Source organism: Macrobrachium rosenbergii, chromosome 19 (assembly GCF_040412425.1).
Source record: "Macrobrachium rosenbergii isolate ZJJX-2024 chromosome 19, ASM4041242v1, whole genome shotgun sequence".
Lineage (NCBI taxonomy): Eukaryota > Metazoa > Arthropoda > Malacostraca > Decapoda > Palaemonidae > Macrobrachium > Macrobrachium rosenbergii.
This window is the reverse complement of record NC_089759.1, coordinates 30,746,385-30,773,921: the sequence shown is the minus strand read 5'-3', so window position 1 is coordinate 30,773,921 and position 27,537 is coordinate 30,746,385. Positions and strand designations below refer to the sequence as shown.

Below are 27,537 nucleotides of genomic sequence, written 5' to 3'. Positions count from 1 at the left end.
TGATTCTACCGTTTATTTTATTACATAAATAACACTTTAAAACAGGCTGACTATATGTTACATGAAGGGAAACCTCGCTTCTATTCTATGCAAACAACGTGGTGGAAAAAGTACTTTAAATCATGAAAAAAGTATTCTTCCACTTCACTTCATATATTCGAATTTTGTTCAGAGATGAGATGAGAAGAAAAACTCTTCTTTTTTATTTCACTTCAAAGGCACATCAGAAAATATTTGTTTCTGTTAAAACCGTAAAACCTTCAAGTCCATGTGAGAGGAAAAACACGCCTCTTTGCGTTCGCGGTGATCCCGTTATCTTTTAATCAATGAAATTATTCTACAAAATTGTCAAATTCTTCATTCACTTCTCTTAGAGAAAACTGAGAGTCCCTTAAAGGTTTTAAGAGCTGACAACAGAAATGTTTGTGATGAAGATGTAGGCAACGCTGTGGTGGATTTTGCACATAAGCTACCTTCGATTTTCTTCTCTCATGTTCAAATTAATACGCTTTTTTATTGTTGTTGTTGTTGTTGTTGGTGGTGATGGTGGTGGTGGTGGTGGTGGTGGTGGTGATGGTGGTGGTTCTGTTGTTGTAATTATAATAAAGATAATTCAAGTTTAGGAACAAAGAGAATTTACCTAATGATTTGGAGCTTAATAACTGCTGTTTAAAACAAAAAAAATATGCAAACAGTACACAAATAAATCTATCCTGTTACTGAAGGTAAGGTCCGTTTCAAAAAAACTCTCCTCATACCGAATTAAAAAAAAATAAACCAGACTGAGGCATGTGCCGAGATCTGAGAAAATACCTCCATTTTATCAGTATAAAGGACCTCCCGTTATTTTGCAATCTGGAACTTCTTGAAGCGCTTTTCACCCACTAGATATGAAAGTTGGAGGTAAATCAGATGCAACTGAGACTAAGACAAAATTAGAAGATATAGGAGGTGTCTCCATATAATTCCTTATCTGGAATTGTAGCACTTCTTCAGTTTTACAATAATACCTTCTGGATATTAAAAAAAAGAAAAAAAAGCCGATGTAGAGCAGCAAGGCAGCAACCAAACTCGAAAACATTCAGCAGAATGAAGATTATTACCAAGACAATATCCAAGCAAAGAAAAGCATCAAGTAGACCAGAAGCAATTCGACCAGAAAGCTCTCAACTCAGAAGCCTAGGAAAATACGGCAAGAGTAGTTTCTGGAAGACTGCAAAATCTACCAGATGAAGAAAATTATCAAAGATTTCTGTCCTTGCGTCTAAATACCAAGTCACCATCATTCTGCAATAAGACGCAACAGACTATAATTACAGGTGGACAGATTACAACAGATGAGGTAAAACCAGGCAGCCTGGTGGTCATGCACGGCATGCAGCAACTTGAACTGAGCTTCCGACGGCTCTATTCATTGCTTAAAATATTTTATTCATTAAATCCTAGTGATTGATTAGTTTCTCTCAAATGGCGTAGCAAACGCAGTGGCAACTAATGCTGGAAATAACTGATCTGAACTAGCCTATATAGTAAAAAATCCTAAGTGAATTTTTAATGAAACACTCACTCATTCTATACCTACTTTGCAAATTTCACACATTACATTAAAAACCAAGTAAAAAATGCGCCGAAGTTTCGTCGGCGCAATCAAGTTTTTTGTACAGCATATAATGCTGTACGAAACTCTCAGCCGCGGCCCATGAAACTTTCAGCCACGCCCCGGTGGTGGCATGTGTTGTTGGCACCTATAGCGGTGCCAGATGCAAGATCATGGCTAACTTTAACCTTAAATAAAATAAACACTACTGAGGCTAGAAGGCTGCAATTTGGTATTTTTGATGATTGGAAGTTGGATGATCAACATACCAATTTGCAGCCCTCTAGCCTCAGTAGTTTTTAAGATCTGACGGAGGACAGAAAAAGTGCGGACGGACAGACAAAGCCATCTCAATAGCTTTCTTTTACAGAAAACTAAAAATCCCATCTAAGGAATAACGTGAGCATCAGTAAAACTTACCAACAAGATTTTCTAAGTCCGTCACTGATGATAAAAATCGCAAAATTTAGAATATCCATAAAATGACTTCCAACGTTAAGCGGGCTTCCTCCGGAAATGACTTGCTGTCTTACATATGTTGAAATGACTTGCTGTATTACGTATGTTGAAATTTCAGGCTAATCTTTATATGTCCATACTATTCGCATCTTATAAAGACTCTTGTTACGAAATATTTTCAAGTTTTGATTTCCAACGTTCTTACCTTTAATAAGTATTTCATGTTCATCTTGAAATCTTACATAGTACCAATAGATTATTGGCATCTCATACAGAAAACTAAAGCAAGAAAGTATTTCAACTTTTAAAGCTTTGAAAACTGTTCAGCAAAGTATTCATTTGGGAGATACGAGCACACTATAGATCAATATGGTGAAAATTTCTGAAGCAATGATAACTATTTCCATGTTTTGGTGAACCCTATTTCACATTAATAGACAAGTATGACATTTTCTGAGTGACCTGCACTCTGCATGAATTTAGTATTTCATATATATATATATATATATATATATATATATATATATATATATATATATATATATATATATATATATATATATATATATATATATATATATATATATATATATATAATACAGATATGTATGTATGTGTATATATATACATGTATATATAAACATGTATGCACGTATGTATAAATATATACATACATACATACATACATACATACATACATACATACATATGCACACACACACGCACGAACACACACAAACACGCACATATATATAGCCGTACTGCAGTGAATGGATGGATACCAGCGTTTGCTGTGGCCGAAAAAAAGAGGGTGGGGTTGGCACTCTTACCCCCAAAAGCCTTGCTCAGAAACAGGTATACGGTAAAAAAAAAAAATCACTGTAATCGCAACCCTATGTGAATATGAAAACATCGTGTTGGCAGTGAAACTTTGCAATTACCAGCATGAAGATGCGTATTTCAAAATGCTTATAAGGTTGCAATACATAATACATACATACACACACACACACACACGCGCTATATATGTGTGTGTGTATATATATATATATATATATATATATATATATATATATATATATATATATATATATATATATATATATATATATATATATATCAACCTTGTAAGCAGGTTAAAATACGCATCATCATGCTGGTAATTGCAAAGTTTCACTACCAGGTGACTGATCCAGTTGCGCGTTGGATTGCGATAACGACGATTGTAATTCGGCGGGCGATACATTACAGGTTTTACCATATTTCACGTGTGTCTTTTCGTGATGGAATATTCAGTACTTTTTTGTAGAGAATACCAAAACTGAACCCTTCCTTTCGCTCATTATTGCAATACGAGGCATCTACCAAGGTCTGATGTAATCTATACCATGACCTTATCATATTATCTCTGACAAAAACGTGTGTCCTCTCAGTAGAATACACGAATCTGTCATCGCCTGAACAAATCCAAGGGGTTGATCGTTTCTTTTTCCATGGAAAGCTTTCGTTTATAATGCCTCATTATGAAAGAAAAAAAATGCCCCTATATGATGAAAAAACTTTTTAATTGGAAATATGAAGACTTAAATATCTGTGTGTAAAGTTGAAAAATGTCCCAGTATGAAAAAATTACCTATAAGAAGAACAAAACTGCATAGAGATACACAAAATAACAGGATAATGCAAGCTAGAAATAAAGCCATTCAGAGACTAAAGTCACAACGGCTGTTTTCAGTCACTCCACTGAATGAAAGCTGCCTGATATAAGTTCAAATTGCACCCAAGAAACGGGTTCATTGACGAAGCGCTTTTCTCTAATAGAAATGATACTGTTAAGGTCATTCAGCAAGAGCACTGTGAAATTATATCGAAAAAAAATATATATATATATATATATATATATATATATATATATATATATATATATATATATATATATATATATATCTCGGCAAAGGAAAGAAATTTTCATTATTTCTCATAACGCGTTTCACTCACCATCTTCGTGAGCGAGCGCCTTAAAAGAAAGTAACGTCATACTCCATTAATCTCATTCAATAAGCAAGGTCTGGCTCACCGGGTTTGGCTAGAGCCCATCTAACAAGCGTAACCTACTTACATTCGCTCGGTCTGTCCTAAATACAAGGACAAAGCCGTCAATTAGGAAGGGCAGAATCCAGCGGTGGGCTGCAACCAAGTCATGAATGACTATAATAGGTGAGGCTCAGTCTTGAATTTCTTCCTTATATATATATATATATATATATATATATATATATATATATATATATATATATATATATATATATATATATATATATATATATACAGTATATAGTATAAGGTTAATTTTAGTTGATGTTACAAGTCAACAAATTTCGTGATTTTTTTAAGATACAGTACTGGAATAGGGGTTTCGTGACCTGACTGGGCCACATTACGTCAAATCAACATTTTGTTTTTCACGCAATTGCAGCTATTCTTAAGTTTTCTGATTTTCGCCGAATCTAGACATTAGTTAATTTCGTTGTGAATTTTTGTACTGATAAGTTCAAGTAAATATTTTGTTTTTCGTCATGTAATTCAGGATTATATGTTGAATCCTGTGTCATTTTGTTTACTTATCAATTTAGGTATAAATCAGTCATATACGTAGGGTAAATACTGACCTTAATGGGATTATGATGTAACGCAGAAACCCATATGAATTTCATGCGCAAGGATACTGAACATTGTGTAGGTTTGTGCGTGAAACAACTATATTCCATACACCTCAGCACTCCAAAAACATTTTAAAACATTAACAACGCTGAGACACTCTCTCTCTCTCTCTCTCTCTCTCAACTTTTATTTCAGACATTTTATGTGAAAAACATATAATAATCGTTATTATCCTCATTTTATGTAAAAAGAAAAGAAAATAATAATTATAATAATAATAATAATAATAATAATAATAATAATAATAATAATAATAATAATAATAATAATAATAATAATAATAATAATAATAATCCAGCCCAAATAACGGTCGACAATAATCCAAACATCAGTTTAAGCCAAGCAAAGAAGCTACACTAGTGCTTAAAAGCTGAAAGGCAGAATGGAAAGCATACGAGGCGATTGACGAAAACCATCTAACCTATTCATTCCGCAATTAAGTTAAAATAACAATAATAATAATTATAACAATTACTGTAAAATGTTTTGTGTATCCATGCGATTATTTTTTCTGCGTGAAACCCAGACAGTTTACTGGTTTTAAATCCATGTTTAGATTTGCCGTCGTAATTTTTACAGTATGGGTAAAATAATAATAATAATAATAATAATAATAATAATAATAATAATAATAATAATAATAATAATAATAATAATAATGCAATTACTCTACCTCATATGAAGACTGGCGCAAACATTGGCCTCCTCTCTTGTGAACAGTTACCTGAAAAAGAAAGACACATGAAACAACTGATAAATTCTCTCTCTCTCTCTCTCTCTCTCTCTCTCTCTCTCTCTCTCTCTCTCTCTCTCTCTCTCTCTCTCTTTCAATTTTCTTATTCATTACATATTCGACCTCTCGGGCAGTCCAACGCAATTCGAACTCCCAGAGGTCAATCACACTAAAAGGGTCATATACTGTATGGCTGTTTCTGAAGAGACAACTCGTTCAAGGGCAACATTTCCTAAAAGACTGTCTTTGCCGATTGCTATCCGGCACTGCAAAGGCAAGATGAAGATGATAATGAGCTTTATTCTGCCCTCTGCTGAACTTTCAGACCTCTAGAATGACTCAGGCGAAACGCAGTGCAAATGGCACAAAGGCAATCTAGTCAATTATAACTTTCCGATGCTGAAAAATGTTCGATAATGAAACGGCAATTTTATGACTGATGAAGCAACGGGCAATACAGAACTAATTGACAAGTTTATAAAGCACGCTGTGTTTTCCGTTTTTCCTTTTATATTCCTTCTGAGCTAATAATAGTCCAATGTTCTCTTCAGCGTTTATAATTCCCTTCATGTTAAAAAATTTATATTTTCCGTTATTCTGCAACGCTCTTTCTAATCAAGGATTTTCTTATATTCATCTTAGTCTTGCATTTTCTAATTTTCTTGCTAGCAGTGTATTCCAATTTAAATATTCCTTCAAGTCTTTCATTTCCTAATATGCCCTCCAGCTTTATAATTTCTTATTCTTTTTAATCTAATTCAAAGAAACTGCAGATCTTGGTATAAAAGATGCATGAGAAACCTCCGGCCCGCGGGTCACATGAGGTCGGTGACGTGCCTATGCGCGGCCTTCGATTATATTTTACTTTATAACATTATACCATAAAACATTACGTTGCAAAAAGAATTAAAAATTGGCATTTCTGTCGACTTGGCGGTTACTGGCTCTTATTCACTGTCATTACTTCAATACATATGGTACATTAAGGTAAGAGAAAATAATGGTATTTTAAACTAGAACCACCTTGAAAGTCTTATTTTTTGTTTTTGTTTTGAAATTACAGATGTAAAAGTTTCAGTTATATATCCCTAAAGAACTTCAGTACACGATCAGAATTCAGCGCATCTGTGGTCTTTCATGATTTTCGTAAACTTCGATATGTATAATGTCTTTATCCTATGAATTTGTGGAAATAACGTTTACTGGCCGAGAAATGAGGTGAGAGGAGTAGTGATTTCCAGGGTATGTTTGTTACTTTATTTGCGTCACGTCAAGATAAATCTAAAATCATTGAAGGTCGTTGAAAATACTGCTAAGAAACTTTCACCTTTGTTCTTGCGTTTTTATAAGTATCTTTTTTAGATATTAATCAAATCTTGTTAATTATTTCAACATTGTTTCTCAGGGCACACATTAACTATCAGAAAATATATAGAGATATATATATTATTAGTAATTCTATAGCTGTATTTGATTCACATAAATAATAAAAAATATCACGCTGCCTCCAGTTGTTAAAAGGTACCAGTTGTTAAAAACACACACATATATATATATATATATATATATATATATATATATATATATATATATATATATATATATATATATATATATATATATATATACTGTATATATATTCAATGTATACTTATACCCAATACGCAACCTTATACATTTGCCTACCACAGGCTCTTGATAAAAAAGAAAAACCTGGAAGTGCAAATGGAAAACGAAATGATAAAGATTTACACTCTATGCATCACATAATAAACATAAAATGGGACCTCATAAACAGTACCATATACAATGCTTATCTATACATTGTACAGCCATTTGCAATAACCTTGCCACTTTATCAAAATGAAGCCGGTAAATAGATATCAAAGGACAAAATCCAAGAATTTCACTCATGGTTATGTTGAATTTTATTCATCCTGCTGCAGATTAGGAAATGCACTGGTTGAATTCAGAAACGGACACAAATGCTCAAGTTGGAGATCTCGGGAAAAAAAAATTTAAAGATCTCGGGAAAAAACGAAAAATTTAAAACAAAGTGGAAGTGAAGTAAGGCAACTATTATTAATATATTACTATTATTATTATTATTATTATTATTATTATTATTATTATTATTATTATTTCAGTAGGTGAAACCTATTCACATGGAACAAGCACACCACAGGGGCCATTAACTTGAAATTCAAGCTTCCAACGAATGTTGGTTTTAACTTCCCACCGAAGACCCCACACTGCAGCAGTAACTGATCATGATACAGAACCAGTGATTTTCATCGCCCAGGGGGAGACGCGAACCCGCGACATCTGAGTGGCATTCCACGACACTAACCACTATACCAGCGGACCAGACAAGACATACTGAGCACTATTTTAGGGATCGTGCAGTCCAATTGTGTTTTTATTCAACTGATTTTTTTATTTTACCTGGCGTCGCAATGACAGAGGCTGTAGATGGCCAGTATACTTCTGTGAAAAGGGTGTCATACGTTTGGGTTACGACCATGTTCCAATGCACACAAAAAAAAGCAATACATTAAATCCATCAAATTAGTTCACACCTTCATCAATCTATATAGCAAGATGGAATTTCTCTCTCTCTCTCTCTCTCTCTCTTTCTCTCTCTCTCTCTCTCTCTCTCTCTCTCTCTCTCTCTCTCTCTCTGTTGGTACTGTTTTGGTCACCGTTCCGATGAGGCAGCCTCATAAAAACCATCATCCTTTCATTTCCTTTTCTGGCTTTCCTCGGGAGTGGGCTACAAAAGGGCATCAGGTTACCACTCCTATTGGCCTTTGCTCCTAAGAAACAGTAAAAGAATACGTTCATTCCCTCACGTTTGTTGTGCGAAAGAGAAAATAGCAATTGATCCAGAAATCATTTTTTGGGAATTATTGGCATAAGTTTCCTTACAACATACATACATACACACACACACAAGCAAACCAGTGTGTGTAGATAAAGCTGTACATAAGACCAAGACTAATTTCTAATGCGATTATAACAGAGAGAGAGAGAGAGAGAGAGAGAGAGAGAGAGAGAGAGAGAGAGAGAGAGAGAGAGAGAGAGAGAGAGAAAGCAATTTGAAAGGTTAGATCAAGTTTCTTTTTGTTTTGCACCAAAACAGCTTTCAGAATATAAGCAACTGTATTAGAAAGAATGGGAGAGAGTTGCAATGCCTAATTATTACTCTCTTTTTGTTCATCCCAAGATGGTTATTGAACAAGCAAAGATATTTATAAAAAAAAACACATTAATAACAACAACAAAAATACAGGCCTTTTTTAATGGATCCCAGAGTGCCATAACAACGCTATCTGCTAAGGACACTTCGCTATTCGTAGATATATGTTACAATTTCACTGTACAGACACCATTTGATAAGTAAGAATTCTCCTTATGTTCGGAAAACCTTTATCCAAATACAAAAACTGCCAAGTTCTTCCAGTTTCTCCTAATTTCACAACGATGAAAGTTGCAGAATATTACAATTCAGGCGCCATTCAGTGTGAGAACGTTCTAATTTACTTTCAAACAACTTTAGCTTTTTTTCTACAATATTGCACACTCGGCAACAAAAATGGAATCTCTGTTAAGGCAGTATATACTTCTATCCAGAGCTTGAAATCAGAAACAACTTGGCCAAAGCTGTTATCGTCAAATTCCTTTTTTTTCAGTAAAGCTAAAAATGCTTAGTGACAGCACAACAGAGCTTGTGTTTACAGACAATATGTTACTCAGCGCCAACAACAAAAGCTGACATTTGAAGCTTTTTAATAAACTAAGATACGACAGACTTCTGTAAAGAATCTATAGAACTAATGGCACTGTAGTCTAATTCTTCTAAAAGTCAGAAGACACGAACTAAAATTTTCAGTTTTTTATTATAAAAACTCAGTTTTTCCGGTAACAACACTGCAGAACTTCTGTTCAGCCACTACGCCGTAGTTACTCCTGTGGTCTGCTTTTGACACAGAAGATCTTCTGTTGAGACAAGCGCCACTGTAACTCATTCGGGGTGTTATCTTTCTGATTAATCTTCTTTTTTCTTCCTGAGCCTCGAGTGACTGTGACTTTGCATATGAGAGAGCTGATCATTTCTGCTTACTGTCAGCGGAAAGTTATCTGTAAAACAACCAGGGGCTCAATGCCGACTTTTGTTCGCTTTCCGTCTTCTTTTGACATTCACATCGAATATTCTCTCTAGTTTCTTAGTGTGTGTTGCAGAACTGGTTGAGAGAATGAACGATATGAGTTTGTTCCTTAAAGACCCGTCAGCCTCTGGTACATAGGTAACCCCTGTTCTGAGTTGACTGTTGAGGGTTTAAGCTGGGGAGGAAGAAAGAAAAAGAAGGGAAAAATAAAGACTTGGGTGGACATTATTACATCAAGTTTACCATCATTTCATTACTGAAAGGGGGAGGTTCTAGACGTGGTAATCCTCTCCTCCGAAAGGAAACCATTTAAAAGATCCTTTCTCGCTCTCCTATTGTGTTACATTCTCCCTTGTTCTTAACAAAGAAAATTCCAGTTGCAACTTCTCTTCCCGATTTGTTATTCATCTATCCATTAAGCCTCTTCCAAACTAGCTGTTTCTCTTCTTTATCTTTACCCTACTTCAACTTTCGACTGTTCTTTAATAACCAAACTCTTCAAACGTACCCTGTTGAAATCTAGAGATGTTATTAAGTGGTTTCGTTAAAGCACACATCTTCGTGTCATTAAAATGTAATGATGATCAAAACTCACTATTTACATTTGCAATTAAAATATTAAACAAGTGGGTAGGTTAGCTTTCTTTCTATCTCAGTCCTTAAAAAATTACAATTCATGACTGTCTTTCGCAGGAGAGAGAGAGAGAGAGAGAGAGAGAGAGAGAGAGAGAGAGAGAGAGAGAGAGAGAGAGAGAGAGAGAATCACTTCTTGGACATAAAACTGTATTATTACTTATGTCACACTGTACCCTTTACCCCTAGTTGTGTCAACCTCCCTTCAAGTTCTTTTCATTGAAAGGATGAAAATCAGCGAAACAATTACGTCAAAAGCTTCACCTTCCATTTTACTTTTTTTTTTATCATGTTCTTCGGACCTGGGCTAGAAAAGACATTAAATTGTCCTTCTCATCAACTTTCCTTATAAAACTGTGAGGCTATAAAACGTAAAGACACCCAAGATTTCAGCACTTCATAAGAATAATAAAGGAAAGTTGTTTAATTCCTCCAAGTCATACTGCCGCAAGGGAAACATTTGTCGGAGTGAAAACGGGCTTTGCCAGGAGTACATTTTAGAATTAAGTTCAAGAATGTTTTGAGACGTCCACCTTTTTATTCTTAGCTTTTATATTATTTCTTTGATTTTGTTAGACCTCAGCGAGAATTAAGTAAATTGGCTGGGATATTTGGCAAATGACACTTGCTCAGCAGTCAAGGGCGCTACGATCTGATTCCCATGATAGACAATGATTGAGATGGAGCCACCCCGTTTATTTCTCTCTCTCTCTCTCTCTCTCTCTCTTCTTCTCTCTCTCTCTCTTCTCTCTCCTCTCTCTCTCTCTCTCTCTCTCTCTCTCTCTCTCTCTCGTAGAGTCGTAGTGTTGAAATCGAGACACTCATTATGACTTAATGTTCTCTGTTACACATACACACCCACTCTAACAAATGCGGTAAATGATAATGGTTTTCTTTTACTTGTAATCGAAATAGACACTTTTCTGTGGTTTAGAGAGAAAATTAAATTGATGGCAATGAAAAGTCAACCAAGGTAAGCAAAACATGACCTTAGTCACATGTAATTTATTATTAAAAATAATTTGTACATGATAATGTTGGAATTTGTACATGATAATGTTGGAATTCCAACATTATCATGTACAAATTCCAACATTACCATGTAAAAATCATTTCTAATAATAAATTACATATGACTAAGTCATGTTTTGTTTACCTTGGTCTTTCTCAACCACACAGAAGTGTCTCTCCTTCTTATTACAAGTAAACAAAGAAAATCATTATCAATTAACGCATGTGTGGTAGAGTGAGTGTGCATGTGCAACAGAGAACATTAAGTCATAATGAGTGTCTCGATTTCAAATCTACGACTCTACGAGAGAGAGAGAGAGAGAGAGAGAGAGAGAGAGAGAGAGAGAGAGAGAGAGAGAGAGAGAGAGAGAGAGAGAGAGAAATTGGGCGGCTCCATCTAAACCATTGTCTATCATGGGAATCAGATCGTGGCGCCCTTGACTGCTGGGCAAGTGTCATTTGCCAAATATCCCAGCCAATTTACTTGATTCTCGCTGAGGTCTAACAAAATCAAAGAAAAAATATAAAAGCTAAGAATAAAAAGGTGGACGTCTCAAAGCATTCTTGAACTTAATTCTAAAATTTTAAAAAAATTATACATGTAAAACTACTCTAATACAAAGTAAAAACTAAGCCAGAAAGAAAAGTTGAAAAACGAAACTAGTTTAATGTCAACAGGAACTAGTGAAGTGCAGTATGGTCGCAATTTCTGGACGACCCCACTTACCACAGTCAACTGAGGTGAACAGAGGCACATACTTCGGCAACTATTCTCGTGAAGTGGATCAACTGAGGCCTCTTGCGTAACAGCAGGTTCATCTTCCCACACTCTCGAAGTTCTAGTTTGCCAGTGAAATCGAATCATTTCTTAGAGGCCTGTTCAGATTTATTAGTTCATGTGCTAGCAACAGTAATAATAATAATGAAATTACTCTTGAATCAGTTCAGATGTTTCAGAGCATGTAAAATAATAATAATAATAATAATAATAATAATAATAATAATAATAATAATAATAATAATTTAGGCTTATCAGTTATATGCATTTGTAGCACGAAGTCGTAATTTCCAAGTGAATTAAAGCCAGCGGTATGATTATAGCTTTCTCTATGATTTATAGGTATCACAAATGTACAATTACGCACTGAAAGTATGCTATTTTAAAAGAAGGTCATACCAAAAATAAAATATGTTGCGCCGCGGAAAATTCTTTTTAGATTGCTGTAACTTTTAGACGTACACTTTCCCTCTTAGCAAAAAAAAAAAAAAAAACGGCTTCTGGTGTTATCCTTGTTTCTGCGCTTAGATTTTAGATTGAGGTTATTAGCTCATGGTAAGCCTAGCAAGGATAACCAATCTGACGGTCTTTTGATGGTTGAATATATACTGATCAGATATATATAATATTAACATACATCGAAAATTATCAGTAGCGTTACAACCATCTGAAATGGCGTTAAATTTTTATACCTTATTTTGGGGAAAAACCAGTTTCTTATTATCATTAAGTTAAGCCACAGCTCTTCAAAGGCCTTGAGAAAAGGAGCGAAGGATTGATTCTTATTGCCAGACTTTCCGGCGAGACATTCCATCACCTATTGGCTGAGAGTGAGCAAGTAAGAACCTGGCTCCAACATGCATTATCCTAGAACATTTTCAGCTTTTGATTTTGGTTTATCTGTCGACGTTTGAAAATCTCGAAACGGTTAGCGATAACAGAAAGATTAAACTATTAGTCGTATTAAACTAGAGTTTAAGGTTCATGATACGAAGGAGTTTCAGTGAATGTAGATGGAGATGGAAACCAAGGTGACCGATAACCTCACTGACCGCCCAAGGTGACATCCACAGGATAAACAGTGAGAGTTCATTTATGGACACGATTTTGAACAGGTTCTACACTTTGGACACTACACACTTGAATATTCCTGAGCTTGTGCTCAAGGGATGCTCTTATTTTGCTCCCGCAAGGGGAGTTCACTTGCCAGGTGTTAGCAATGGGGTCTCTCAGCAAGTTTTACCTATTTTGTTTGGACAAAGGAAGCTCCCATGCCAGGTAGTCGCACTGGGGTCTCTCAGCCTTTTTTGGTCCTAGTTAGTTTGAGCCGTGTCCATAGGACCACATCAGGCCTCTTTAATGTCTCTAACAACTTACCAAAAGGAACTGTCTGTCCCTCAAATCCCGGTACGATGGTTGCACTACTGAACCTCTTCAGAGATGTCTAAAATGTAACAGAGGCCATGACGCTATCTTGCAGTATATTACGGAAACATAAATCAAGATCTGAAGTAGAACAGCTTATACTATGAAATGAAACCGTACAACGTGAGCCATGATTCGGTGGTTTATAATTTCAGACGCTGCCTCCATTTCTCTACGAAAGCCAGTAATCGGTGTGATAAACAGCCAACAACTACAAAGTGCCTTCTCTCTTCTGTATGAAATGGAAAAGAGCGGGCATCAGCAGAAAATAAGCAGCTACCAGTGGAAAAAAGTGAACAACAACCTGAAGAAAATATGAAGATTAACAAAAATCACTACAAATGATCATCGCATTTTCATGTGCCCTTAGAGAGAGAGAGAGAGAGAGAGAGAGAGAGAGAGAGAGAGAGATTAATCAGAGTTTATCAACCTGATTCTGTCACCCAATCAGAAACCGTGTTTCAAATTACCTTAATTTTCTGTGTACTAGTATAAACATGACATCAACCATTACTAAGCCTGCAGTAATCACTAAATGACAAAGCCAAGATGTACGCAATGAAACATATGACTCGTCACTGGTATTTAAAAATGTAATGTGAGGAAATAATGAAAAAAAAAACATAAAATATCCGAAACTAATAAGTTAAGAACCTATATATATACTGCCACACCTTCATATGCTTTGTATATATACTCTTGTAACACACCATCTGTTCATATTTACCAGCGAACATGGGCACAGAAGGACGTGCTCGAAATATATGGGTGCAACGTTTTATGGGCAATTAGTATTTTTATATATATATATATATATATATATATATATATATTTATATATATATATATATATATATATATATATATATATATATATATATATATATATATATATGATAGTTCTCTCACTTAGCCCCATACACGCACCTGTCTTCCCATACGCACGTATAGGCCTCAAATTACCTCTGTTAGCGGGATATTCGTAGTTTACCATTTGTGATTATATATATGCAGTATGTATATACATATAGGTATGTATATATGCATGTATATATGTATATACATATATATATATATATATATATACGTAAAGGCTAAAGGCAAATGCCACGAATGAAAAGTGTGAAACCACTCCGTTGTTTCACTTTTCCTTCGTGGGATTCGACTTTATTTATACAAAATCATCACGTTCCATATCTTCGTGAATCAGTTATACATATATATACGTACATACATACATATATACATTATATATACACAGAATATATATATATATATACATACATATATATATATATATATATATATATATATATATATATATATATATATACGTGTGAATTTCTGTGTAGTAAGTATTTCAAATTTATTTCCGCCTTTACTTTTTTCTTAAAATGATTATCTAATCGTAAAATTTAAAATATGAACCTGCTAACTTAAAACGCAACGAGCACACAGAAAGTAAATCAACCCCTGATACAGTTTTGAAATAGCTGTCGTCACAAATAAACCTGGCCGCATGACTGTCAGTATTAATGTAAGAAACGATTTTTTCCCTTGCAATTTGGAGTCGATTCCAGGGACCAGCAGGTCATCATGGAGGCGCCACCACAATACCAACTGGAAGTGCATAGACGTCTCGGCGATTTTGCTGGCCTTGGCGACACAGTAACATTAAAAACCTATAACAATTGAGAGCAGCTTTACAAGGCTTTCTTTCTCTTGAAAGGCTCCGTCTTTCGTTTGTGTGGTAGTCCATATGATATCGTACATGGCCTCTAGCCTTTGTATATAAATATATGGATATAAGTACGTATATTGTATAGGCATGGATACATATTTCATTTAATGAATCCACAAAGGCGCTGAAATGCATACAGTGACGAATCTCCCTTTTTTATTTTACCCTAAACCGGATACATAAAAATATATGAACAAATTATTATGACGTATATTCTCACGGCGGCAAAATTCGTGTGCTGCTACAATGAAAGCCGATTAAATTAGTACATATAAAAAAATCTCTTCATGCAATACTCTTATCTAAAGCGCAGTAAAGATTTCTGACTTGATAAAACCAGGTGTGACAGCAGTTTATTCCAAAGTTAAAAAGAGCAGATCAAATTCAGTTGGATCTATCCACTCTCTTAACAACAGCTCTTTCAATACCATCTAATTCCTTCTTGGAACACTGCGTTCAGGAAACTCCCCGAAAAGCACAATGCGTCCTCAATAGAATTTTTTTCTTTACTGGATAAGACTGGAACCATCTAGACCCTTGCAACTTATGAGATTTCTGTTTTGCAGTTGCATGAATTATGATCCCGAGAGGAACTAGGATTAAAAGAGAAATCGTTTTCAGTTTAACGGAAAACCCTGCATATTTTATGTTTGTATGAGCTGATGTCGAGACAGTTACGACTGCTTTATATCTTCGTTGGTAATTAAATAGTACTGAATTTGGGAATTTATATTTTTCTCTGCGCCTAACATCTATTAAATTAAACGGGCAAGTACACACGTCTTATTCCAAATGTATGTTTGTCCATATAAGTCTAAAGCCATCCAATCATGTTTAAATCTCAGGTCGGTGGGAGATTTTTCTTTCTTTTAGCTTGTTCTTCCAAAGGAATTGAGACCATGGGGAACATCTATTTCCCGAATGAACGCTGACAAACCTCCATTTTCATCGCAACGCAAGTCCATTTTTACCTTCGGGTTATTGTGCTAATTTACTCTTCCATACGCTACGTGAATTGTCTTAAAATCTAGTAAGTAGTTCCCTGATGAGCTAATCTATTACAGGCAAAATAGGCATGCGTGCAATAATAACTTCCTGTTGAAAACCAGATTAGATAGATAACAAAGTCCTGAATATGTAGCTGGGAATAATGACACTTCCTCACTATGACAACACTCATGTCAGGTCTTCCACACGAATGGCATATATTTGCTAAGTATTATATTACGAATTCTCACTGCGTCTCTTTTGAAGGTCATAAAGAACATATAAGGCTAGATCTGCAACGTAAAAGACCACAGAGATGGCGAGAGTGCTTATGATCATTTAATGTCTCTCTAATTTTAAACAGTTTTCCCTTTATTACAAGAAATGTTGCAAATGGCCTATCAGCGAGACTGAAAAAGCATCTCAAATATTCATGATCTCCAACAGTGTTCCAGAAATTGCTGGTAGGGCTAATTTGTGTCTTAACATTCGCTTTTCATGTGGGAAAACCTGCATGCAAACTATCTGAAACTGTGAAACTGACGAACACCTCATAAAACATCAAATCTACAAAAGGGAGCTGCCAGTACTATACAGTATCTTTGATTTCGTTAACAAGACAAAACGTTCTGCCATCTTGACTTTTGTACTAATTGCTTCTCTAATCATAAGCGCCATCATATCCAGAGCTTCGTTTTGTATATCACAGTTACCCTTCTTACCACAGTCAGCTAGATATAGTAGTTTTCTTATAACGATATATTCAAAAGTTGCAAAAGTAGTGGTACGATTTCCAAGAAAAACCTTTTGTTCAGTGGTTCCTAATCTTTGCACCGTATCTGTACTCTGCTGATATGCTCCCAGACATGAGGATAAACTCTGTCTGACTGCAAAGCATCGGTTAAGTGACGGAATGAGGTTACCTTGTATTAAAGTTACTTCCAGGTCACCCTCGTGACCCACGTGTTAAGAGTGCAGCTTTGCTGCCCTGTGGGTGACGTTTTAGTCCAGCGTTTGAAAATATTTTATAAAGTTTGTTTTTTTTTAACTGCCATTCTTCATTGATATTTATTATTTATTATCTTGTTCATACAGTATGAGCAATAATAATAATAATAATAATAATAATAATAATAATAATAATAATAATAATAATAATAATAATAATAATAATAATAATAATAACATAATAAGAACAATAATAATAATAAATAAATAAATAAATAAATACAGGCATAGTTCTGATGCAGAACAAGATAAAAATATAGAAATGTAAAAATAAAACAAGCCATGATTTTTTCAGAATTTTTAAGTCTAATGATATCTTATTGCCAATTTTTTTCAGTTATCTACATTTAACTTTTCATATCTCTTCCCCCATCCCAACGGGTCGCGTTTATTCCCGCTCTGACCTTGAGAGAATATTTGAATCTTGCAACTTTCTCAGCATTTAATCCGCCCAGGATGTAGTTTCTGGCGTACAACACTGTATTTTTATAAATGTGGTTCAGAAATAAATCTGATGAAAATCTAAATCCCTTACACTTACGAAGAATTTTTATGTTGAAACTATGGGAAGAGGTACAAAATCCATTATCACTCAATTCAACACAGTGTGCCTTAATATATTTATAAGAAAGAAACAGGACAATTGCAGAAAACATTTCCGTAAACCTTTCACCTCTGGGACACCAAGACTCACCCTCTTTGCCTTCAAGGCCGCCACTCTCTGCATGTTTTCAGTCTAATCCCTGGGATTTTCACAAAGCACTGAAGTCCTGTAATAACGACTGCAAAACCAATCTAACAATGCAGCCAACTGAACAGAGTTCTGTGATAAAGAACCCAAATTACAACCCTTCCGAGAGAGAGCAGTCCTTGCAGACACAACAGAAGGCAAACTGAGTAAGATTCACGGGATGTAAAATTACGAGTCACCTTCTGTGCATAAGTAAACAAGCCATCTCGTTAAATGCGTGCCTCAACGAAAGTCTTTACCGGAACCTCCGGTCCAATATATGCGGAAGTTGTAAATACAAACACACTTTGATTTTTCTGGCGTTTGTCTACAATGAAATGAGTGTAACATGATACTTAAGAAAGCACTGGAAAAATGAACAGAAAAATTAAAAGATGATGTTCCTGTCGAAGGAGTGTTAGTTCGAAACCCAGGAAGGATTTTCTTCAATTGCTTACCATTTCAAGGCTTTAGGAGGACAGCGTTTCAGAGAGAGAGAGAGAGAGAGAGAGAGAGAGAGAGAGAGAGAGAGAGAGAGAAACATGAAGCGCACTACGTGCCTTTACCACATTTTACCAAACCCTACGTCATATACGCAGCAAAATATTACAAAACGCATTTTGGAGATTTAAAAGTAAGTCAGTGTACGCTTCATCACGGGAATAATGTAAATATTAATAAAATCATCGTCTATTCAATTCAAAAAGAGCAAACTCAGCATACCTTAAAAATGAACTCCAAATAAGCGCTAAACCTTGACTCCATAGATAATATAATTCTAAAAAGATCACTCAATACAGGACAACAGAACAATGGCGTCATCTCTTGGCCACAATGGAAGTACGCCATGGCATTTCGGGTTTTTTTTTGGACCCTCTCTCTCTAATCCCTTTTGTGTGGGGTAAAGGGTTCGAGCGGTGAGGCAGTTCGATTAAGGGTTTTCAACAAATGTCAGAGGATATCAGAACTAAGAATTGGGAGATGAAAGAAACTGGTTTTCAGGTAAATATATTTTCAGAGGAGCGAATACAACAAGGTGATAAGAAACTTATCGTATAGAGAAATATAGTTTTGTTTATTAACCTATCACGATAAGAGGAAATACCTCTTGTATATGTCATTCAAAAAACGTTGTAACACCCGAAACATGCTCTGACAGTAAAAAAAAATACGTGGAAAAGGCGACCGATAACGAATACGTAATCAGGCATGCAACGCAAAAACGGCAGAAGGAAATTTAATAAACACAAATGTGTGAAAAAAAGGCAGTACAAAGATACGCTTTCGTAATATTTTCGCATTTCTTCCCAAATAAATATCCACAGTAAATGTAAACAATTGACATGTCTTTAATTAGAGTACGATTCCGTAGCAAAATCATATGGGATCAACCCAAAATAATATAAGATGCCTTACCGAATTTTAATAAAATCGTTTGCTCTTCTTTGGCGTTAAAAGCTTGTCAGTAGAAACTCAGCAAGACTATGTAGTTATTGTGAATTTATTCCTAGCGTAAGAGTTGCTCGTAAGATGCATTAAAAACCATATTTATTATCTATGGCCTTGTGAATAGACTAATTGAAGCGTTAGGCTTCACTAAAACTGATCCGTATTAAATAAAACACTAACCAAAATATGGGAATTTTGCATTCTTGGATGTAGTTTTACCGTATCGTTTTATTAGTCTTTATACAAAAATCAAATTTAAAAAGACCACAGAAAATGGGTGAATTTTTATATTTTGTAATCTTTGATGTGAACTGGTCATATTGTTCGATTACTCTTTATACACAAGAATCAAACAGAAATACGAGAAATCAAGAATAAAGAACAAACATGTCACTGTGGAGACAGGAGACTGCTCTAGTTTATAAAAACAATACATAAAAGAGATTTCTGAAAAAAGGCTTCGGGAGATAAGTCTCTCATCCTTCGAGGCAAAAGAAATGGAAACGTGACTTTGACAAAGAGATCAGTCGATGTCTTCCCTGTCTCTACTTCCTTTTTTCTTCCCCTGGCACAGGTAACTCTTCTCAAGCGCGTCTTACGGGAGCCAAGTTTGGAAAGAAAATAGCCTTTTGACATTTCGATGATCCAGAATATTTATTCGTGATGTAAATCGCCTGAAAACCCCAAAGACAGAATAAACAAAATTAAATACAAAGTTCGATAGATCTATGTAATCTGTCTCTAGGGAACGATGCCTTTATTATTAATGTAAATGAAGGAGGAACTGGACGCGATTCCAACTTCCAAAACCAACAATATCTTTGTAATTCTTAAACAACTTACACAAGACTTTCAAGCAGACTCACTCCCAAGAATAACCACCTATGTTTTCATAATACAGACTTATATAAAAATGAGTTTCTTCCCAAGGACGAGATGAAAATGGTTCTTGAGGATCTGTGACAGTCTTTTCCTTCTTTAGTCTACAATAATCATTTCCAAAAGGTGGTATTTTTGTTAGAAAGGCCGCCAAGTTCGTGTTATCAACCGAGTTGTTTATATCCAGCATTCAAAAATGACTCCACATGCAAAGTTCTTCAGATTTAACTTTGTATGCCGATACGGAAAGCAGATTTATTACGGCCAAATTAATTATCGCTTTTTGTCTGACATAAATGGATTTATATAACTTATTTACAAGACTTAGGCTATTCGTTTACGATCACTTCAGACTAAAGATGCAAATTTTATTCGACGGAAAAACTGTTGCACTTTTATAAAGTGCAAACTAAAAGAAGCAAAGACAGTTACTTCCGATATATTTCGATGGTATCAGGAGACAAAAATAGTATCAGCGCTTAAAATAGTTAATTGACACATAGGTTGCTAACTTGACAAATTATCCAGAATGCTTTATTTATGTGACAGATTAAGAACCACGACTCTTTTATGTTGCATAAATACCAAATTGTTTGCCGATAATAGACTTAAAACGTGTATTTTCATCGAGTCCAAAGATCAATTGGACAGGCAGGCTAATGCACTTTTCTATTCCAGGTTTTTAGTTCCTCGTTGGGCGAGTCGGTAGAGTTGTCGGCTAGCACTCGCTAGGCCCGAGTTCGAGTCTCCGGCCGGCTAATGAAGAATTAGAGGAATTTATTGCTGGTGATAGAAATTCATTTCTCGCTATAATGTGGTTCAGATTCCACAATAAGCTATAGGTCCCGTTGCTAGGTAACCAACTGGTTCTTAGCCACGTAAAATAAGTCTAATCGTTCGGGCCAGCCCTAGGAGAGCTGTTAATCAGCTCAGTGGTCTGGTTAAACTAAGGTATACTTAACTTTATTCCAGGCTCATGAAAAACACGAATAAGGGTGGAAGAAGGGTGGGGCTCAACCACGAGGAAGCGAGAGACTTATCTCTAAATGAAGAAAAGTTATTACCGTAGTCAGGAATGACAGAGACGGGATGAGGATTCCAAATTGGAAAAATCAGTGGCGGAACAGAGCAATCCCGAGTGGATTACTGATATCCACCGGTTAAATGTGCGAACTCATGGCCTGATAGGTGTTACGTGGTAGTCTGAGAGTGGAAGGAATTCTCCCCTCAAGCTCAACAGAACAGTGACCAAAACAGTACCTAAAGAAAGAAGAGAGAGAATCTGTACATACACACACGCACACACATGCACACATATACATGTACACACACACACACACAATATAAATATATATGTGTGTGTGTGTGTGTGTGTGTAAATATGTGCATATATTGGCATGTAAGAATATACATGAAACTATCTATCCTTGGGGGTCAATGCGAATGATAATTCGGATTTCCTTCACACAATCTACCGAATCATTGATTGTTTAAAAACCAATGCAGTGCGTTTGAGGCGGACTTAGCAATTCAAACCACGTGATTTCTTCTAAGCTGTGCAAATCTGAAGAAAACTAAGCACCGAAAATATTAATAGACTTAACAGATTTTAATTGCACCATCTTGGAAAAAAATATTCAGATTTTAAATTTTGACAATTCCCTCAGGTAACAATAACCTTTAAACAACCCCTGGATATCCCATTACTAGCCTAGCAATTACTCCGAGGGTAACCAGAAAAAGAAGCTGGCCTCGTCTTTACGTAAGAGATAGGTTGTTTAATATTTTACGGACAAAAACTATATATCATAAGTAGGAGAGTTCCTAAGAAAGTGCTGTATATAACACACACACACACACACACACACATATATATATATATATATATATATATATATATATATATATATATATATATATATATATATATATATATATACAGTACATATACATGTATATATAGTATATATAAATATTTACATATACATATACATATATATACACATATATATATATATATATATATATATATATATATATATATATATATATATATATATGAGATTAAAAGTTGTTAAAAGTGTTGCAGCGAGACAACCATAGCTGTAATGTTCTCTTTTCAAACAACTACTTTCATTACATCAAATAATCAAAAGTAAAAGTAATAATAAAAACGAAAAATGGATCTAGTTAGGCGAAATGTCACTGTTATGACGTGAGGTCGAATAGTTCTTTAATTAATGAATAACTTTTCCAAAGCTTAATGTACAACTGAGTAACGCACCTCATTTCTCAACATATTATGCATTCAGACAGATACACATTATATAAGCACTAAGTATATATATATATATATATATATATATATATATATATATATATATATATATATATATACATATATATATATATATATATATATATATATATATATATATGTATATATGTATATATGTATATATATATATATATATATATATATATATATATATAATATATATTAAAAGGTGTATCAATAAAATGTATACACACTTCAACAGCAGGTAATTCAATTTTTTTTTCTTTTCAGATCTTACCCATAAGAATAGATGATGGGGTCAAGACTTAGCTTTGAACAAAGGAAATTCATCCTAAAATGATATTGGAAGTATGAAAACACAGCTGAGGTTCAGAGACAGTACAAAACAGAGTTTCAGTCAGGTCCACCTACGCACGTAACTATCTCTCGACGAATCACTAGTAAGTTTGAATCTGATGGGACTGTGCAGAATGTACGCAAGAACCGTTCTGGCGCTTGAAATGGAAAAGTTATATCCCTACACTGATCGATTCTATCAATGACGATGATCTAGACAGAAGAATAGAGTATTGCGCCTTAAAATGCGATTGACAGATGCGCCTGAAATCCCCACGTCTCGGCTTGCTTGCCGCAAAGATTTTCTCGGACTTCTCTAAAACTTTTCAGTAACCTTTCTTGCTTTCTGGGGCTGGTTGGTGTCCGTGGTCTTCCAGAACGGTTCTTGTGCGCATTCTGCACAGTCCCATCACATTCAAACTTGTTAACGATTCGTGAGATAGCTGCACTCGTACGTGGATCTGACTGAAACTTGTTTTGTACAGTCGCTGGACCTCAGCTGTGTTTTCATACTTCCAATAGCATTTAAGGATGAATTTCCACCACCTATTCTTATAGGTAAGATCTGAAAAGAAGTTGAAGTATATATATATATATATATATATATATATATATATATATATATATATATATATATATATATATATATATATATATATATATATATATTATATATATATATATGTGTGTGTGTGTGTGTGTATACACAAATACTATATATATACACATATATATACATATACATATATATACATCCTGCAGATACCTGTACATATAATGAGTCTGTGCGCGTATGCACGTACTACTTGAGAGAGAGAGAGAGAGAGAGAGAGAGAGAGAGAGAGAGAGAGAGAGAGAGAGAGAGAGAGAGAGAGCCACTTTCAGGGTTCAACAGAACGAATGTCAAAGGGTAATAAGAACCAGCTTCCAGCGTTATGACATTGCAGACAGTTATAATGACGACGATGTTACGAACACCATCAAAAAGTGAAAGTTGATCTGGGAACGTTTAATTCAGTATTACGAACAAAATAACCACATAAAAGCCACAATAAAGGAAAGATGAGCGAATACAATTTCCTCACTCTGGTAATCTTGTATCCAACGCCACGCCGAGACGTGTTCGCCAAAGGGAAATCTCTGGTACCTGAAGGACAGTGCTCCCCACCTACGGGCAAGCAACAGGTAAAATATGACCTTTCCTTTGTTTGGGACCAGACCCGGTCTGACGGCAACACAGAATCTAGCGCTTTCAAAAGAATAAGCCTAAAGCGCTCCGAGAATAGGCCTACGCTGCGGAATTATTGCGACGGCGTAACAATTGTAAAACTGAATAGGTAAGTTAAGGAGAGAGGTTACCTCTGAACACACACAACCATATATATATAACATATATATATATATATATATATATATATATATATATATATATATATATATATATATATATATATATATATATATATATATATATGTTATATATATAATTAAATTATTAAATTGGAAGTGTGTCTCAGATAAAGGCCGATAAGGTAAAAGATACTTTACAGTACAACATTACAAGTGGCTAGAGCATGTAGCAAGTAAAGGTACCTGAGCCATACCAATTGCACAGCAAGAAATGAAAAAAAAAAAAAACAAATGACTTCTGTTTATCCGCAAGCTCAACCAAAAGTCACGTACATCTAGACCCATGACCGTGGCAGCAGTCGCGAATCTCTCCTCAATCACACATCCAACATTCTTTTCATCCCTTGCAGAGCACGAAAATAGTTTTATTCTCCCACTAAAAGCATTCCCTTTCCTTACCGATTCTTTTACATGTAACCGGGCCCACAATTCTATCAATCATCCTCAAGAGTAAGCGAGTTACCCCCTTTACCGGGGACAAATATGTCCATCGCCTTCGTCAAGCTTGTTGATCTTGGTTTGCGAGATTAAAAAAAAAAAGTCTGAATTTTCACTTACGTTGCTCTTACCTCGTGGCTGGCAACAAGTGATTATGTTTTAGTAGAGGTAAAATGTTATTTTTGTAGGGAGAGATTTTTTGGGGAGGGAATGGGGGCCGGGGGAGCGGGAATTGATTCGCTATGGCGGAGATTAGTGTCACTGAACATCCTTGTTCAAAGATGTACTTTTTCAGTTGCTGAAATCTCTCCTTTCCCTTACAGGCTTCTCCACGACTCAATCAAGATTCACTGGTATCAATCCTTATTTTTAAGTAATGATTACCTTAGCTTCAAAAGGACATGGAATAGTACCCATGGTCCAAAGAAAGGACCTTGATAATACCAATCTCACTTCCTTTCTATAGCGAAGGAGAATCCTTATTTTCACTAGAAAAGGCAGACTTCTGGAAATCTCGTAATGTTTTGAGCACTGAGCTTTCACCATCAAACATCAACAACAAACAACATGCTGTTACCCTTGAACAAAATGTTTCATCTAATAAACGTCATTGAAGATGAATATAAATTTAATCCGTACCCATAAACATGAAAGAATGTTCGTAACAGAGAGAGAAAGAGAGGGGGTACGAGAGAGGGGGTTCACATGCTACGGTATAAGGATTATCCTTCAACAAAGAAACTCGTTAGTCCGACTCATTTCTGGAGGTACAAAAGGACTTGAAAATAGCTGTGTCGCCTTTTCAGATTAGTTCACAGGAGGAACTTTGCTCAATAAACAATATAATTCGGGAGAAAAATGAAAGGAACTGCGTCGTAAAGTTGTGTTATGAAAGCAAATTTACACTGAATTAACTCTCCCTTCCTTTCGGAAACTGTGAATGTCGCATGGTACACTCTGGAAATTTATGAATTCTTGACAAGAGTAAAAAATAAAATCACAATAATTCTTAGAATAAAACTAACTAAAAATCATTCATTCTCATAACTTCACCTGTGGGATTTTATGAAGGTATTTCAGTAAAGACACCTGCCCTTTGTTTTAAAGTTTATAAATAATTAATTATTATGTAGTGTAGAACAAACGGAATCACATATGAGCAACTGGTCGTAGGTGTAACCCACATGCAACTTTGCGGTAAAATCTGTGTGAGAGAGAAACTAGTTTCACCCCAGTGGGACTGAGAATCACTTTGTTGAGAGCCTCCCTTCTCTCTAAATTAGGATACAATGATACACATTTTGGGTGCGAGCCATATCATTCTACTAACAACCAGGCACAAAATCCACTGTTTAGGCCAACAGAGATCTGCTGGGTATTCAAGGAAAAGCACTTTTCTTTTTCATTTCCTGTCACGGAAGCAGACACGGGTTTACTCTGCGGACGTGAGCCAGGTAAGCTACCACTTGCACCGTGATGCCAGAGAGAGAGAGAGAGAGAGAGAGAGAGAGAGAGACCGGAACACATGAATGATGATGATGATGAATACGTTATTGATCTGTGTATAAATAGTTCCATTTTTTAAAGGGGTCTTCTCGATATGACTGAACCACCGAAGTGGAGATGTCTGCAGTTGATCTTAGTCTTGAAATAATGTTCCGTTTTTAAAACCGAAAATATCAACCATAAACCTCAAAAACAGGTAAACAAAATAAACAACAAATTCAACATCCATAAATTCAGATTTAGATCCGGTTTCCGATGAAAACTTCTTGAAAAGCCTACTAGGATATGAAATGAGGAATTTCTCCTTTCCATCGCAAGTCTTCGAACTCGAGTTGGGGAGAGAAATGACTTCGACACTTTGACTCTACGATTAATGACTTCATGAAACTTTTGCAGTCATGCGAAGCACTGGGACGCTTTCAGTCATTCAGCGCTTAAGAAACTGAAGGTAGGGAATTGGAGTGGTTGGACAGTAAGATGAATAAACACAGAAAATAAAGGAGATGATGTATAAGGCCTTAAGGTCTTAGAAGTAATAGTTAGAGAGGCTAGGCAATAAGACTAAAGAAATGAAGTGGGGATGGAGGTGAAGTAAAATGGGTAAAAAGTGGGTTCAACTAGGGGCCAGAGGGACGCCGCAAACACCCTTTAGTAATGCCTCACTTTGACTTTGCGCTTCAACAGATAACAATTTAACTCTGTTCACATGTACACTAATGAATTAAAGTTAGATACATTTACCAGAGCTGAAACAGGCCATTCTTCACTATATATATATAAGATATATATATATATATATATATATATATATATATATATATATATATATATATATATATATATATATATATATATATATATATATATATATATATATATGCACATGAGTGAGTGTGTATTGTTCTAATATGTTTAATTATTCTGAGAGTTGCTATTACGAGCTAAAACAAAAGACGATAGATTAACGAAGATTATTTCATATGAGGGCGTTCAATTATGGGATGAGAATGCTATAACCGCCACCTATTTGAATCAATCACTTAATAAATCAACTAAATGGAAGGATTAAAACACGCTAAGGGGTAAATCCAAACCGCCTAATCTTACCCATCCACCATAGAGCCTCGCTCCACCCCTGCAGGGTCATCATGACGAATCAAAGGTGAAGGGAACAATGCAAATCAAGGAAGGAAGCTGGAACAATCATGAAAGGTTATTGTGTCCAGAT

The 27,537-nt window shown here is 35.2% G+C and overlaps 1 protein-coding gene across 8 annotated transcripts in view; it reads right to left on the bottom strand.

Annotated features, from left to right (window-relative positions):
- Positions 1-27,537, bottom strand: part of milt (trafficking kinesin-binding protein milt) — a 349,817-nt gene that overhangs the window by 304,199 nt on the left and 18,081 nt on the right. For 3 of the 8 annotated variants that reach the window (XM_067121433.1, XM_067121431.1, XM_067121432.1), the window contains one exon: positions 5,451-5,501. The exons of 1 other annotated variant lie outside the window; for it this stretch is intronic. In XM_067121433.1, the coding sequence (XP_066977534.1) occupies positions 5,451-5,501 (51 nt within the window). Of the gene's footprint in view, positions 1-5,450; positions 5,502-8,804; positions 8,847-12,050; positions 12,211-17,956; positions 18,134-27,537 lie in introns of those variants that run through there. 4 more of the 8 variants (XM_067121434.1, XM_067121430.1, XM_067121435.1 and 1 more) reach the window with 4 other exon arrangements.